This window comes from Seriola aureovittata, chromosome 7 (assembly GCF_021018895.1).
Source record: "Seriola aureovittata isolate HTS-2021-v1 ecotype China chromosome 7, ASM2101889v1, whole genome shotgun sequence".
Lineage (NCBI taxonomy): Eukaryota > Metazoa > Chordata > Actinopteri > Carangiformes > Carangidae > Seriola > Seriola aureovittata.
The window spans coordinates 23,959,181-23,976,496 of record NC_079370.1 but is presented as its reverse complement, the minus strand read 5'-3'; the positions used below and the strand labels follow the sequence as shown (position 1 = coordinate 23,976,496).

The window sequence follows — 17,316 nt, the reverse complement described above, 5'->3', positions numbered from 1 at the left end:
ACCAACACTTAACTGAACTAACAAGTATTAAAAACACATCATTCAGCCACATCATTGCACTGGGTGACATATTCCTTCACTGCTGTGAACATGTGGACTGTACTGCACCGTCCTATAAATGCTAAATGAGTGTTCATCTGGTGCTGAAAATAGTCCAAAAGCACAATTTACTCCAGGTTGAGTAACATTTGCTAAAAACAACATTCATATTTAGCCTTTTTTAAAAATAAAACAATATATTTATGACCTGTTCTTAAATATTTATGTCTTCACCAGGAAGGAATAGGCTTGGGTTTGAGTATGCAAGTTAAAAATTAGCTAACACATTTTTTTATTTTTTATGTTTTTGTTCACAATAAGAAAAATATGGAATAAGATCTGCCTTACAGATGTATGCATCACTACTAGATCTGATGTTTATTGGCTTGCTAAGCCAACAAGCACTAGTCCTTAACCTTGGATATTACACACAGGAGCGTCTCCAGGAAATTGCACCACTACGGCGTCAGGTGTACTGGACCTTTGCTGTCATGGTTACAATAATAAAAACACAGACTTTCGTCTCCGTGGTTAAATTACTCAACACGTGGTTTTTGTAATGGACAGGGTTTGGTTTGGGTTGAGCACATATGTTGGGGAAAAGATCCCGGTTTGTACTAAAGGACCTTTGCTGTCGTGGTTACAGGAATAAACATGTGGTTATGGGTATGTAATGGTCATAGTTAAAAGAAACAAGGCTGATTATCCGTTTCAAACAGGAAACAAACAGCGAGGACCCATCCATCCACCCTCCATCCTCCTCTGAACATGGACTTTGTCGCTCTCAACACTATGTCACCTGACTTCCTCCTTTCTCCCGTTATAACAACTGTAGCCGCTAGAGGTCACCTACCAATAAAAGGTAACTATGGGTTGTAATAAGCTCCTGTGACAGACCTACAGATCAGCTGCTAAAATCCTTCCAGCATTTGAACTGAGTTTCCATTGGTAACAAATTCAACTTGGAGATGTTACAAGAAAAAAAAAAAATCTTTTTTCTGTGTTAAATGTCTCCTACTCTCCAGCTGTATTGTTTATCAATCTGTTGTTTATCTGTAGAGAAAATTCTCCACTGGTTTCTGTCTCTCTGTGTCCCTGTCTGTCACTCTCTCTCTCTCTCTCTCTCTCTCTCCCCGCGGTCTCCAGCATTACTGTAACATATAATTACTCTGCAGACTTGCTGCCTGTTTCTATAACTTCAGCGCTTCAAAGAAACTGTCGGAGTGTGGAGGAGAGCATTGTGGGAGTTCCAGGTGGATTTCTCGATAATGAGTTAGCGCAGTAGTAGAGTTGAGCGTTTTAGTAATGGCTGGCTGCTAAGGCTCTTCCTAGGAGTTTAATGTAAAACAAACAGGGCCATGCTGACAGCCTGGGAAAAACAGATATTGCACATTTTCTACTTCCACTTCAGGGCTCGTGCTGCCACTCATTTTAAGAAAAGGAATTCAAAGAAGAATTTATATTCATGAAATGGCTCTGTGAATCATAATTTGAGACATTTAAATGCCTCAAACATTACTCCTGGTCTTTGACTTCTAATTTTTTTAATGCTCCTGTCTTTCTGTTCATCTGGATGAAATGATAGAGACAGGAAACAGAATCCAAATTGTCAGGGAAGACATAGTATTATTATAGGATCCCAGCATTAGGCAAAAAAAAAAAAAAAAAAATCTATATTTGTCACTATAGTTAGCTTGTGTTGGTGGTGATGTCCAGGGGCGCCCTGTAGGGGATCGGACTACACCACCCTGCTGCTTGTTACACATTCCACTGCATGTATTATACATAACACACTGCAGGAACACAACTCTCAAAGGAATTGTTTTGCTGAATCCTGTCTATTCTCCCTCTCTGCACATATTTCCCCCCGACTTCCTGAATGACAAGTTTTCGGGGATGGAAGATGAGCAGTTGTACAAAATGTAATGCAGAAATCATAGGACAGAACGCCCAGCAGTAAGCTACAGCCACTCAAACCAATCACCAGTCCTTACTTAAAGATACTCCCCCATAGATTCAGACTGGCAAGCGTCCAAAGTGAACTGCTACTATCTTTTCAGGCAGCCATAAAGAAAGCCGAGACCACTGAAACGTGAGCCAAAACATATTCTGCAAGCATACTGTGTATTGAGATATTCACTGTTTTCCATAAGTAACGCATCTCAGGGAGCAATGAAGCAGCCGACAGAGGGGAAACAGCACAGGGGTGAAGATATAAACAATCTGGGGCCTCAGCTTTTTTCGAGGTGGCGAGAAAGTTCCTGTTGGACCGAGGAGCCGTTTCCCTTTAGTCAATCCACGCCGGTGTCGACACGATAAACACAATTCCAGAGCTGCTCCCAAACTGCAGCAGAAAGACCAAATTCAATTTTGAATTTGACAAAGATTTGATATTTCCACCACGCCGACATTCAATTTCAATGTCACCTCCAGAGGGTGCACGCACACTCACACACTCACACACTCACACACACACACACACACACACACACACACGCAGATTGGAATATTTAACAGAAGGCGATGAAGAAGAATGTGCGGTATAAATCGAGTCCGGACGCAAGAGTCAAACGGTTGAACGGCATCAAACACTTCACCACTTTCTGAACTTAGTCCAAGTCCAAGTAAGAAAAAAAAAAAGAAATCGCCACGAGCAAAATGTGGAACAATTTTTGGTTGGAGAGCCGAGAAAGACGGACACCCAACCAATTTATCCAAAGCTCTGTGGCAAAGTTGCTACAAAGCTGATCGAGTCAAGTGTGGGATTACACAGCATGAATTTTTTGTACCTCGTGGTATCACAGTAGTATCGAATTTTTGATATTTACCGTGGTATTCCTTTCAAAGTCAAAGTGAAAACTCAAGACAGCTCTTTTCTGACATTATTATTTAATGAAAAGAACAATCCCTCTGAAAACTCATGGTAAAACTGTGCCTGATGTATTTGATGTGCGATTGTCTCACAGCTACAACCAAGTGACGAGATAATTTATTTCCTAATCTAGGATTTAAATTAATTCTTTGTATTCAAAACTCCCTCTATTATCATGTAACATCAGTTCTGCAAGTTGTGTGCTGATTCTAGCGGAGGATTTAGAGTAACGAACTTATACAGCACAACACAGAGCAACTCACAAGGGGACGTGTGGAGATGTTATTGTGTTTAATTTAATAAGGTCAAACCAGAAGTGACAAACAGAGCTGAGGTGATGATGCTGGATGTGATGCTATCTCCACACATGTATGAAGAGCGGCAGAGGAAATTCTCTAGACTTAACAAAAAAAGAAAAAAAAAAGAAAGAAAGAAAGAAAGAAAGTGAGAAATCCTGTTATTGCCCCCTTTTTTTTTTTTTTTTGTTTCATACAGTCAGTCTTCGAGCAAAAAGATTAGAAGATTTTAAAGAAGTGCATAATCTTCTTTAACAGCTTATCAAAACTTTAATGATTTGGTGATAAAGAGCACAAAGTTAAGTAGCCGGTTAAGAGGATAACTCCCCAGTGCAGTCTAGTGATTAGTAGATGAGAATTGGGAGACCGAAAATCCGGGTTGCAAATCCCACTCCTGCCACTTATTCACTTTGAGGGAGAAGAAGCTCCATTTCAGCTTTGGGGGTATTGTCACGGGGTAATCATTTTTGAAAAGTGATAAATGGGAGCCCCCTTTCCCTCACCCTTTGGAATCCAAAACACATCTTTATTTACGTATTTATTTTGCTAGTGTCTCTCTGGTTAACACCCGTCAAGACCCAATTATAGCTGTAGACGTCTCGTGCTTTCATGAAGAGTGAAGCCACAGACTGGACTGTCAGGGCTGTGTACACTTTAAGCATCTTCCCATTCAGTCTGCAACAAACTGAGTCCTCTCCAGATCCATGTTGGGCTCTTTTAATGAGGCTTTTCTCTGGACACAATGCAGCAGATTGAGGAATTTATCTTTATGTCAGTGGGTCATTTGGGGTTTTTTGTAGTTTGAGGGGTCAACTTTGAATAAACAACATGGATTTCATGACAGATATGTTGTTTTTTTGTTTTTTTTTCCCCCTCTCATATTTACATAAATCCATTTCTAGAGGGCTCGTATGAACGTCTGATTTATTAAAGATATACAGCTAAAGCTTTGCTGAATTAGTGAGAGAACAAATGAAGCAAAATGGCAATCCCATCTCCACTCGTGCTTTGCTCGCTATCTACTCTGAGATAGGGATTCACTTAGTATAAAAGAGAAAAAAAAAGGAGCATTAATTACCTTGTGAAATCTAAAGACCATTAACTCTGTGTGTCAAGTGATGTTTCTCAGTTCCTAATCAGAGTTTTAGTGATATAAATTACTCTTTGGATGAGAAAAACAGATATGGTGTGAGAATGTGTGCACGTATGTCTTTTTTTGTTGTGTGTCCTTGTAGCTGTGCACATGCAATTATTTGCTTGTGATTACTTATTTGTTTGTGACTTTGAGAAGCAACGAGGGCAGGAAAGAGGGGAGAAAAAGTAACAGAAAGACAGAGAAAGAGAGAGAGAAAGAGAGAGAGAGAGAGAGAGAGAGAGAGAGACAGGCAGGAGTGGAGTGGATGGAGAATTGTCAGTGTCTTTGCTGTGGTGCTGTGGCGTGGTGTGTTGCGCTGCGGAGAGATAACAGGATGCCGGCGCTGCTTGCTTACCTTTGCTGTACACCACACAGTTGTTTTTGTTGTCTTCTGCTCCCTGCCAAGTCACATCCAGCAGCCACCTGGGGCCGGCGCTTAGCACCACCGGGACCGTGCTCTTCGTCTTCTGGACAGGAACAGATAACAAACACTAATCATTTGCTTATTTTGCTGATTAAAGAAACACTAATAACCACTGAGTTACGCTCTTCTGCCGCTCTGAATGGCCATAAACAGACAATTTCACAAACTATAAAGCATGTAACTTAAGTCCATCCAATCCCTTTTTTTTTTAACGTTGCTGAGAAGATTTGAGAATCAGGGCAGGTTCTGTGTGTGTGTGTGTGTGTGTGTGTGTGTGTGTGTGTGTGTGTGTGTGTATGTGTGTGTGTGTGTGTGATGGCCAAAAGACTAAGGCTGCAGTGGTTGGAGTGGTGACAAATGGGGGCAAGAGCCTGCTTTGTAAAAGAAAAGGAGGAATTCTCATCCAGGATTGAACCCAATGATTCAGCATCAGATCTCTTAGATTAACAAGAACATCTCAGGTGTCTGGGAATTATAAAAAAAAAAAAAAAAAAAAAGAAAGAAAAAGAAAGGGGGAAAAAAAAAGGCTGGTGACTTTCAGAGAGAAGGAAGCGAGTGTTCAGCGGTGAACTTTGGGCACATTGTGCCTCGCTATCGCCATGATCTCACTATTTCCTGAAACAAGCAGGGAAGAATTTAAAGAATCAGTATCCATTTCAAAGGGCGATTGAGGTTAGACTTTTTATAATATGCTGGGAAATTATTCTGAATGTGTAAGGTCATTTTTCTTCCCGGTCAGAGGTTAAAAGTGGAGCTTTATTTCTCAGAAGGAAAAAAAATAAAACAGAGATAGAGTACAACGTCCACCATAATAGATTCACATGGCGCAGTGTCACCAGTTTATCCACATGTGATTTTTTCATTTTTGTGTTTTTTTTTTTTTTTTTTTTAACTTTTACTGCAAAATGTGTGCTGGTGATATGTGTGTGTGTGTGTGTGTGTGTGTGTGTGTGTGTGTGTGTGTGTGTGTGGAGAGGGTGTGGGGGAGGGGGGTTAGGTGGGGGTGGCAGCAACATCTCAGGCAGCTGGGTACAGTAGCCTATTACTTAAAGGCAAAATGTCAGTATTTCAAGGCCATTACTTTTGAACCCTTGGGCCCTCCTTCATTAGGATGTTACAGAAATAGTTTAGCTAAGAGAAAATGGGTTGGTGTGCAATCTCGACACTTCATTTCTTTTTCCGTCTGAGGCAGGCAGCGACAGGACACTGTCCATCTGCCTAATGCAACAGAAAAACACTGGTCCTCTCCTGTGCTTTTCACTTATTTCTCCCCCGCAAAAGGCAACAACCTTCAAGGATAAATGCAAATGTCACTTGAGCATGTTAAAGGTCTGAATTGGCACAGATATGCACAAGAGATGAGCACTGTGCTCCGGCAGCGCGCCTGCATGCCCCCTCCTCGTCCTCCACCACCCACCCATTTCTCTTTCCATGAACTCTATCTAGTCGGAGGCTGGAGGACACACTGATTTTTTTTTTTTTTAAGAGAGAATTATTCACCAACAGCAAATACATCTCAGAGGGACGATAAGAATCTGTTCAAATTTTGTCAGCAAAATTAAGAAAACAAATACAGACACTAAATAAAGACAGATTTCTAAATAGTCCTTATATGTATAGCTTTGCACATTGGCAAACTGCACTGCCAAACTGATCAAACACAGACAGTAAATTGTGTCTATTGATATTCTTATTCCTTCTTCTGGCATCTTCTTATCCCGTCCTGGCAGCAGATGAGAGAGAGAGAGGACCTCTGTAATTTAAGCCATCCGCGATTTCACATTTCAAATTAGCCTCACAATAAAGTCTTCTATCTGGCTAACCTGAAAATCTCACACCCCTGTCAAAGGAGCAGAGCAGACCGGCCGATTGTTGCTAGGACGACTATCTGAAATGGGAATCAGATTAACCCTTTCTTAGATCTCCAGACAGGAGCCATCTCTTATTCAGCAGCGAGAGGCCTCTCTGCCGTCCCTCTGAGACTCTGGGAATTCATGATATTCCAGCTGCTCTTAATGTAGCCAACAGGGACAAAACAGCACATTAACCAGACGTCCTCCCACTGTTGTAAATCAGAAGGAATTTGTTAGAAATAATTGTAGCAATCACAATTGTTCCTTTAGTTATTGCTGTGATTGAAACTTTTGAAATTCTCACTATGGGTATTTTGTATTATTTTGATTTAATTGTCAATTACTACTTTTTTCTTTGCTTCTTTTTTGTTGGAAACTGAGCAGCAACAACCCATGACTGTCTCTCAGTGCAGATTTACATAATGCATCTATAGTGACAATGGTGCCCAATGCGCTTTGTAAGCATGCTGCATGTACCAGCCGTCACAAAGACAAAGAAATGCAGGAGAGCAAACCGCACACAACATATTTAGGATTAAGACATAATGGCGTCACTGCAGGGAGGAGCGTCTGCAAATGCAAATGAAAACATTTGTACAACCGGATCAGCTGGCCTAAGTGGCCGAGTCCAGGAGAAATGCAGATTGACAGGCAGAAAATTACCATTTCCCTGGAGCGAGGGAGTAGGTATATGATGAAATGGTTTTATAGAAACAAACTCTCCTCTCCTCTTCTACCTAAAAATCACACAGCCAGTGGATGTGACGTATGGAAGCTCCTTCCTGCCCAAAACAGCTCTCGAGGAGTTTGTAAAATATGCTGACCCCTAATGGATACATAAATATGTCAGCTGCAAAAAATACATGCGTTTGCATTAAAAAGAAATGCCTAATCTTAACCTATTAGTTATTTTAATGTCATCTTTTTGATGTGAAAAATGCAAAAAAAAAGCATAATATATTCTTATATATTTATCATATGTTCACTACAGGGGTTTGTAATAGATATTCCATTAAATAACACAAGTAAATATATGTGTTTTCTATCGAGATACAGTGTTTAATATCAGTTTACAGTCTATTATCCCTGTCAGAGCCAGTAAAAACCTCTCTGGCCTTCTTCTCTACGTAGTGTGTTATGGTTTATCCACCCTCTGCCTTCACTCCAGTGGTTTCAATACTCTCCGTAATTTTTTTTTTTTCTCTGAGCTCTGTTACCGTTGCTCGTGTAAGAGATACAGTGACCAAAACAGTGTAGTCAGCGAGGAAGTGATTACAAACTGATGCTCCAAATTCGCTATAAAATGAAAATCAATATTTCCACAAGTTGCTGCAACATAAAAGATAACCTTCATTGATTTTTCTAGACTTAGGCCTCTGTGATAAAATCTAATATAAATTTTCAGCCACACGGATTTGGATCAGAGCGGAGCAGGGGCTGAACGATAAGTTCCGTGCACATCTCTCAGACTTGGATTTTTTTCCCCTTCCCCTTTTCCCTCTTCCAAGGCAAGGCTGTACTATTTATAATTGGCCCTGTGTGAGCAAAAGCTTCTATCAGGAATCTGTTCTAATTTTTATTACTGAGAAGCTAAAGCCTGTTCCAGATAATTTGGAAATTTCAGGGGAATTGTGATAGAGCTGATGGCACAGCCGGACTGACTCCAGAAAGGAGCTAACCTGTAATAGCCTCTGTGGCTGCGCTGATTAAATGTTGCCATAGATGAAAGACCTGCCATCACCGCAATAAATTAACCAATCACACAAATCCCAAGTCGCTACTAATCCCTCCTTGATACCATGATCCTCTGATCAGCTGAAGGAGGTGAAGAAGAAAGTGGCTTGTGACACTCAGCCTTCTTCTAACTCCCTGCTTCCCTGTGTAAACAACAAGCTAATGATATCACCGCTGACCATTTCACCACCACTGGCTACTCTTAACCCGCTTCATGGTCAGGGCAGGTGAAATCGATACAAACCTTGGTGGGAATGATTATTTTCCTCATCGTTTTTTTTTTTTTTCTCGCTCCACCAAGGTCACTGACTGGCACTGTATCTGTCTTGATCCCACAGCTGCAGGATTTAGACAACTGAGAGATCAAAACCACTCCGTCTGAATATCTCAAGACATTCATGGGCTTTATATCCTGCTTTCAACACCCACTCGGTATGAAGTAGTACCATTTTGAAACAAAAACACCAGTTGAAATGTTTCACTCACTAATAGTACAAACATCTTTTTGAATATTGTCGGATTTCCTCTTTTACTACTAATAAAAACAGTTGGCTTTCTCCCCCCTGCATTACATTTGACCTTGTGTTAACGTCCTAGCAACGCAATAATTTCAAAGTGCCACATCCGTTTCAGACAACACCACTAGCAGTATAAATATAACAAAAAAAACAAGCTTATGTATGGGTTATGTCAAGTTTATATGTTCTCTGTTTCTAACATGGGAGTAAGGATAAAGGATTTGTACCTGTTTTACCAGTCAGTTTACAGCAGACAGCACACTCACACCTTGATAACGTCCATTGCAATTAGTTGTTCACTGCGATGAAACAAATTGCATGTGGTCAACTGGAAATTTCATTAAGGGAGATTTTCCTCTAGCTCTCGTTATCGCTCTGCGTATTAATATTTTCTTAGCCTCAAGGATGGATGAGTTGCAAGGGTCTTTTTTTTTTTTTTGTTAGAATAAAATGGCCAAAGCCAACCTCACAGTCTGTGTTCTCCCACCACCACCACCACCGCCGCCGCCGCCACCACCACAAACCACGCTGGGAAAAGCTGTGTATATGCTTAGTTAGGAGCTGCATATTTTTCATTGTGCCCTGAAATAAGACTCTCTGTCAACATCCTACATAAAGTGGGAAATACCTCCATTTCTCAAGTCTGCTTTTGTGTCATTTTCTGCTCTTCTAAATGGCCATGGTTACGTCTGCTGAAATGAAAAGATACCTATATGCTGCTTTCATTCCTTTTTCACCCCCCCCCTCCCTCTCTCTAAGGCTATAGCATCTGCTATTGGGAGGCTAAATAACAGAAATATGCAGGAATTGCACACTAATTCCCTTTAGAGATAGATCTTGGCTGGTGCCCTGTCATAAATCAGAGAATTTCGATATGAAATGAGGCAAGCTGCTCTAATCATTTCTGCATTTCAAATTGGATCACTGGCTCAATCGCTTGGCTTTTAAACTGCTTGCCTAAGAGCAAATGTGAGGTGGGAGATAATTCAGCTGAAATCTCTGCCTGCTCTGTGCGGCAGTTAGTTTACTGCTTGAGTGCAAGAGAATGCTTTTTTCTTCCCTTAGCCCATCTTTCTCTTTTCAACTTTGTTAAATTGACTTTTCATTTTAAAATCGATTAAATTGAGAGAGAGTCACTGCTGTTCCTGGAATCTTTAAAGGGACACCCATCACTGTGCGCATGTGCCTTTATTTGGCTGCTGCTATCATGGCGGCGCTATGGGGAATAAATATTTTCTCATTTAAATCACCTTTTATCCTGCTGACTGGACTGTAAGCATCAAAGTTCATGTGCTGCATTAGCTATTACTTATTTCAGTCCATTTAAAGGCTCACAGTGGTCGTGTTTATATTGACTATGGGTGGCATTGCATGATTACTGTACGTTGAGCTGCTTTTTTTTTTTGACAGAGCAGAGTGGTAATGAGGCAGGCTATTCATTGACTGCTTTTTTTTTTTTTTTGATTAAGGAGCATGCAAAATCATTATAGAATATTTTGTTATATTTATAAACTGAAAAAGTAAATGCTGCTTTGTAAATCAGGGAGGAGAGGAGTGAAGAATAGAGAGTCGGAGGTGGGGGGGGTTTGGGGGGGGGGCGCTCAATCTGTACTCCATTCTTCAAGACCTTCAGGCGCACTGAGGTGCTCCAACTCTAAAGCCAAACAGTTTAGTGTAAGCTGTACCTGCCCTGAAGACAAGCAACCTCCTTTCTCCAACCCTGCCTTCCTTCCTCCCTTTTCTATTCTTTTCCTTTCCTCTTTCCTTTCTTTTACTTCCTTTCCTTTGATTTTTCATTTCATTTTCAATTTTCTTTCCTTTTCCCTTTTCCTCAAAACTCGTCTCCTTTCCTTTAACTTTACCTTCTTCTTCCTCCTCGTCCTCCTCTCTGTCATCTCTCCTTTCCTTTAATATTCCTACATCACCTGCACCATTCTCTCCTGATCCAGGCAAAAAACTTCCACATGAATCGTCTTCACTTCCCACCATCTTTTGCCCTTCAGCGTCAAATTACAATGTCCCCAACTTTCTTTGTAGTGGAGAATGTTTAATTCAACTTCACAAGTGAATGTGTGTGTACTGCTGTAACTGTGTGTGTAATGCGTATGTCCTGGGAACTATTTGAAGTTGTAAACAAGAGAAAGTTGAATTTGTAATGAGTGTGCTCCAGGACTTAATCATGTCTTGGAGGTAGAGTGTACATATCCACACGTGTGCTTCTTGTGTTTGGCTTTGGTCAGAGGACAGAGCAGTCCCGTCGCTTCACTACTCACTGTTTGAATTACTCGAAATTTCCCATTTGAATTCAATTGCGAAAAACTTGTTTGATCTTTTGCATGTAAGTTAGGGCCGACTCCCTGAGCAGCGAGAAGCAGCGCGAGGGAACATAATAGAGAACCTGGAGCCAGTAATGTTCACCTGTATGGATATTACCATGGCCCCTGGGGGTCACGGTGGCAGGTGGCATATTCTCTGGACAGAAGCGCTCTTTCTCTGTTGGGAATAAACATGCGGACGGGGGGATTTCTTCAAAGAGGAAGAAAAAGGGAAGTCAGGAGTCAATCAGTCAATGGGGTCACAACAAATCCCTGCTCTCATAACCACACATGGAAGACTAGGATCAGTCACAGGCAGCAAATAAAGACAAACAATAAAATAGTAGGCATGATGCTTGAATAAAGCCCCTGACTTTAGATAAACCTCTGTGCCCCCTTTAGGTATTGGATTTTAATATTCTTTTGAACTCCCCTCTCTTCTCTGCTGGAGTTATAAATTTCATGATGCATTAGAATGGCATCTACTGTATGTGATTTTGTACTTCGGGAACCTCCCTCAGTCAGTGCAGCGAACCTCACCTCCCCATTCAAAAAAAAAACTGAGCTCCATCCAAATCTGGGTGTTCAGAATAATAATTCCAATAAACATGTTGGGAAGTACAATAAATAAAAAGAATTAAAAAAAAAAAAACTTAAGGCAAAGAACAAAGAGAGGAGACATAAATGCACCACAAACGTACGTTTAAGTTTGTTCTGTGTTCGGTATCTATGATTCGCACACCACCTGATCATCTACATATTTCTGCAGTGTTCAATAGTTTGATCTCAGAGTGCACTTCTGAGAAATGGGGTCTCACTAAATCCACCGTAAGAGACCAACAATATTTACACCAAGTTAAGTAAATAAGATAAAGATGGTGAACTTGCCCCTCACTAAATGCATTAGACGTGAACTCTCTTATCAGAGTCTCAGCACACGCACTGTTAAAAGATGGGTTTCCCGAGCTGGAAATGGTCTTTGTTACCCAATTAGTTTGCTGACGACCCCGTGGTATAATATTCCTGCTTTGACAGCCTCACACACATCCATCTAATGAGGCGCTGCTGGACCACCACGGAGTGAATGGACACTGTCCAGACCTTCATCTCCTCCAGCACCTATCAGCTTTCTTATCTTCAATGCTAACCTTTTTTTTTTTCTTTTTTTGGTCAGAAGACTTGAATTTTTCTGCTTGGTTGTTCATCCGTCCAGAGTCATTTTAACGGGGCTTTGTCTTTGATAGGCCCCGAGCCAACTAGGCTGAGGATCAGAGGGCTAAGGCCAGGACAGGGGACAGTGAGGACTTATCAAGGTCTACCAGCAGGGGTTCGCCTCCCTGTAGGGTGGCTGTCCTTCTTCCTCTGAAGGAGGTGAAGCAAGCAAAGCCTCTGTGCTTCTCCTCTTCCCTCGCTTAATGTAAGAGAGAAAGAGGAGAGAAAAGCCTGGAATATTTAAGAGCGACAATGATCATGTAGAAGGGTAAATAATAGATGATTTTAGAGTTTCATTTCCTTTCCTTTTTTTTAACACGGAGTTCAAACTTCCTTTAAAAAAAAAAAAAAAGGCACGATAAAGACAACTTCTTATCATCTCTGCAATCACATCTGAGGGATGGGTCGATCCATCCACAACTTCCACCAAACCCCAATCTCTGTCCTCACTTTGTGCTGGAATACTGAGAGCGCTGAGGTTTGCAAATGGAAACAATCGAGGATTATCTGCACCACTTCTCAAAAAAGTTGTTTCAACATATCATGAGTTACAGCCATGACAGTGACAGATGGCAAAGCAGCTGGCACCACTCAACTTTGTTTCACTTTTCTTTCTTTTTTTTGCTGCTCTTCCTACTTCTTCTTCTTCTTCTTCTTCTTCTTCTTCTTCTTCTTCTTCCTCTTGCGCCTTTGCTGCAGTAGAGGTCTGTTGTGTATTGAAGTGTTGGATAATCATTCATTTGGGAAGCCATATTGCATACTGCAATACAAGGCGATATGTGTGAAGCCGGGGACTTCTGAGCCTGACTATTGTTGCCTGTGAGACCGACGGTCTGTAAAGACTGAAACCAGAGCTTTGCTTATTTGTCGACTCCTTCAAAATAAGGTATATCACAGCTAGGGGATCATCTCCTTAAATCTGCTGCAAGCCGTCATTCAAATTCATAAAACTCTGAGATAAGTGTGGAAGTGATAGTGTGTGACTTGTTCAAGTATTATGCCATCCCAAATGGAACAGTTGCTCATGAATGTTAATGTTCATATCAAGCTGTTCGTGTGTTTACAACATACAGGAACCATAAGCAGGCAGATACTACATCTCCACAGTGTGACAGTTTGCTACCCAGACTGTGCTGCTCCCTGATGGGGCCCCTGGCAGACAGCAAACACCCAGAGAGTTGGGAAGGGGACAGGGAACGTCCAGCTCACCCTCCAGCCCTGTGGGTGTGAAGAGCGCCCCCCCCCCCCCCCCCCAGGACCTCGAGCCTCACTGAGGCTTTCAGCCATCACCGGCCTTGCTCTGTTGCTGCTGCAGAATGGTGACTGAACAGACTGCTGGAGGAAGACAGCTGCTTGTCTATCTATTACAGTTACAGTATATTGTCATAGTAGAATGGCCACATCTGCAGTAGCATGTCATTACAGAGACTTCAGCAGTATTTCTTAAATGTGACATCTGCAGAATAATGTTCATCTCCTTTATGTTCCTGCCTCAACACAAGGAAAGAAATGACTGAAAAAAGTGCATTTTATCACTCAAAATTATAGAGGCGGGAATTGAAACACGAAATAAGGATGTTTTTGAACTTTTGCAACAAATAGCTTCTTTTGCACGTTCATAAATCTGACCCAAACTGATCTGGAGAGAAATCTGCTGCATTGCTGTTCAGCACAAGATATTACTTTATGATATAAAACAGGGAGAGGGCAGTGGAGTTATACTGAGATCCTTTACTGAAGTAAAAATACCAATACAACACATTCACCCTACTTAAGGACAAAATATCATCTAAATGTACCTAAAGTATCTGAGTGAAAGCACGTTTGGCAGAAAAATGGCCATTCTGAGTGATATATTATTTCATATTATATTATTAGCACGTATGAGCAAGTACATTTACTGTAGAACTGTACAAATTTTAAGTTACTTTACTTGACTCGAAACCATATTCAACCACTGATTATTACATTACTAATATGATGCAGCCATGTTTTAAGCAGCATTTACTCAAGTAAGTGGAGCTATTTTTTACTACTTCATATATCCTGATTTAGTTTAAACTATATAATTACGTTGTATTTCAGAATCTGCTTTTCATTTAAAGCCTTGATCTGAACAGTAACTAGTTACTATAGTTTACTATAGTCTAATAACCGTGGAGCAGTATTTCCCAACAAACTGCTACACTGACGATTCAAAATTAAAACAGTCTGATATTTGCAGCAAAACTTCACCTAAATAAAGGTTAAAACCGAAAGCAAAACTGCAGTGAATCATGCTGCAGATCATCTCCATCTTTGTGTTTGTGTTTTGATCTAGTCACTGTAGCCTTGGCATGTCTGAGGAAACCATGCAGCCATTACAGTGAGCACAAAGCAAATCAGTGAGTCCTGCTCTGCTTATCAGGGGACCTGCCATATCAGTTTGGCTAGTTGTGTTGTGATGTAAGGACAGCAAAATGTCAGGTTCACTTGTAGATCAAGTCAACCATGCATTATCTTTCAAACAGTGGAGCTTGGCTGGGGCTGTAATAGCTCTGACTAGCTGACTGACTGAGTGCTAATACGTGGAGCAGTGGGCGGCAATAAGTTCCAGCCGTGCACACAGAAACTTCGAAAGTGCAGCCTTGGAAAATAATAACAATAAAAAAAAAAACAATGGTTGTGTGTTTCTTTGGCCACAGTCTAACACTCACTCTCCATCTAACTCACAAGCAGACATCAGTGTCATGTTGATCTGTGTTAAAAAGCCCTGATTTAAAGGGCTACTTCAATAGAATGAGCTTGGATGTTTCTCCCTTTTAATGTAAGAACATGAAAACCATCGATAATGCCATCGATAAATATATGGATGACACTGAGCAAGGGAAAGCAGGCCAGATAATTACCATTTTACCCATCTGAAGAGACCCCAGCCCTGATATTGGTTTAAACCCAAGAAATAATTGATGCATGCAATCACAAATTGGTTCTCCGCCTAAAATTTGGGCCCATTATTTCATTAGATGAAGCCACATTCTTTGTGCCAAAATTATTTGTGTGTCCAACACAGAAATTCAAATCCTGTTAGTCCTGATAATGTCTGGCCTTTTCAAAACCATATCCAAGACAGTGTGACTTTCAGATAGAAAGCACAGGCCACCTTTAAATGCAAACATAAATCAGAATGTTTGGACTTCAAATTGCTGATTTTTTTTTTTTTTTCTTAATTTAATGGTTTGTTTGTTTATGTGCATGTGCATGTATATTTGATGCTGTGTGTATGTGTGTGTGTGTGTGTGTGTGTGTGTGTGTGTGTGTGTGTGTGTGTGTGTGTGTGTGTGTGTGTGTGTGTGTGTGTGTGTGTCATTTAGCAGATATGCTACAGAGAGGTCCTATCCTGGGGTGCCTTCTTGCATATGTAATTGGATGTTACTGTAAATAATTGCCTGGGCATGTGCCAGTGTGATGATGGCGATGATTTGTGTGTGTGTCGGCTCATGTGTGACTGTATGTGTGTAGAACATGTGTGTATCATTCTGCATGTTTGTGTGAGACTGTATGCATGTGTGTGTGTGTGTGTGTGTGTGTGTGTATGTGTGTGCGAGCGCATCTGCCCCATCCGTACTCCACTCTCAAGTCCCACTGATTCTCCTTTCCAGCCATGTTGAATCCTCTTTTCCTTATCAGGCGAGCCCAGGCCTGCATCAGGCTCTCCTTGCTATGACAGAGGCTACAACAATAGGCCTGCGATACCGCTGCTTAGCGCTGCGTTTCGGAGGGGAAACCTGCCACGGGCGCAGATTAACTACAACACACACACACACAAAATAGATTGCAGCCTCCAAAACAAAACATTTTTCAGAATGCCTCCTCTTGATTAATGAAGCAATGACAAGAAGAAAAATATAATTTCTGAAACAGAAAAATCCGCCACCACTTGTTAAAGTTTAGGGCTAGCTAACAATAAACATATTGGAGGGAGAGGGTGGGCAAAAGGGGTGAGATAAATGGCTTGAGTGATGGGCTGAATAATTTCTGGAGCATTTTTTGGTTGCACAGGCCCATATTCCTACCCTTGTACTAAATTACACAATAATCACACTCCATCGGTTGACACTCTCTGTTCTCTCTCTGTCCCAGGTTAAAATTAGGACAGTATCTTGACATTTTCGCTCTTCTGTAGTCTACAAACTAAAGCTCTCTGTTCGCAGCCAAAAGCAGCACACAGTCTGCACACGCACGCTGATGCACTCATGCCCTCCCACACATACACAGGCGCTACAGTACAACCCAAAACACACACTCGAGCGTATGTACACACAAATATGGGGGACACACTTGCGCACACGTGGAAGCACACGTGTATTTAACAGCTATGTTCTCATGCGCATTTTAGCAAAAAATATTAATTCTTTATCCTCTTTCAGTGTGAGACTCAACACCAGAGGAGTTAAAAGAATGAATAAAGGCTTCACTTTGAATCTTAAACGATTCCCAATGACAGAATCAGACAGAAACACAGCAGAGGTTGATGTTATTTCTCCTCTGCTGTCCTGAGGTGACTTTAATCCTGCACAGGTTAAAAAACGGACTCCATATTTCATCTAGTCTGAGATTGTAAAAATACAACGATTATATGATAATGATGATGTATGATTCAACAGTAATATTTTCATACTGCGTTAATTGGTTATTATACTTATTTTGCCTTTAGCACTTACTGACTTTTATTATGTCCTTGTAACCTGTTTCTGAAATCGCTGCCTTTTGTATCAGGGCCTTTGTGTGGAAAACAGATTACTCTACTAGATTTGTTTTATCATAAACCTGTGCTCACAGCAAAATTAGCTAATATACAACAAGTGTATTAAGATAGAAGATAAAAAAAAAATGCCTAGATCTTAATCTGAAATTAAGCAAGTCTCATGCATTTCAA

General features: G+C 41.0%; 1 protein-coding gene across 2 annotated transcripts in view; it reads right to left on the bottom strand.

Annotated features, from left to right (window-relative positions):
* The window catches only part of zfpm2a (zinc finger protein, FOG family member 2a), a 121,949-nt gene that overhangs the window by 43,501 nt on the left and 61,132 nt on the right, over positions 1-17,316 (bottom strand). The window contains exon 5 of one of the 2 annotated variants that reach the window (XM_056379873.1): positions 4,698-4,809. In XM_056379873.1, coding sequence (XP_056235848.1) covers positions 4,698-4,809 — 112 coding nt within the window. The remainder of the gene's footprint in view (positions 1-4,697; positions 4,810-17,316) is intronic. The other variant, XM_056379874.1, reaches the window with a different exon arrangement.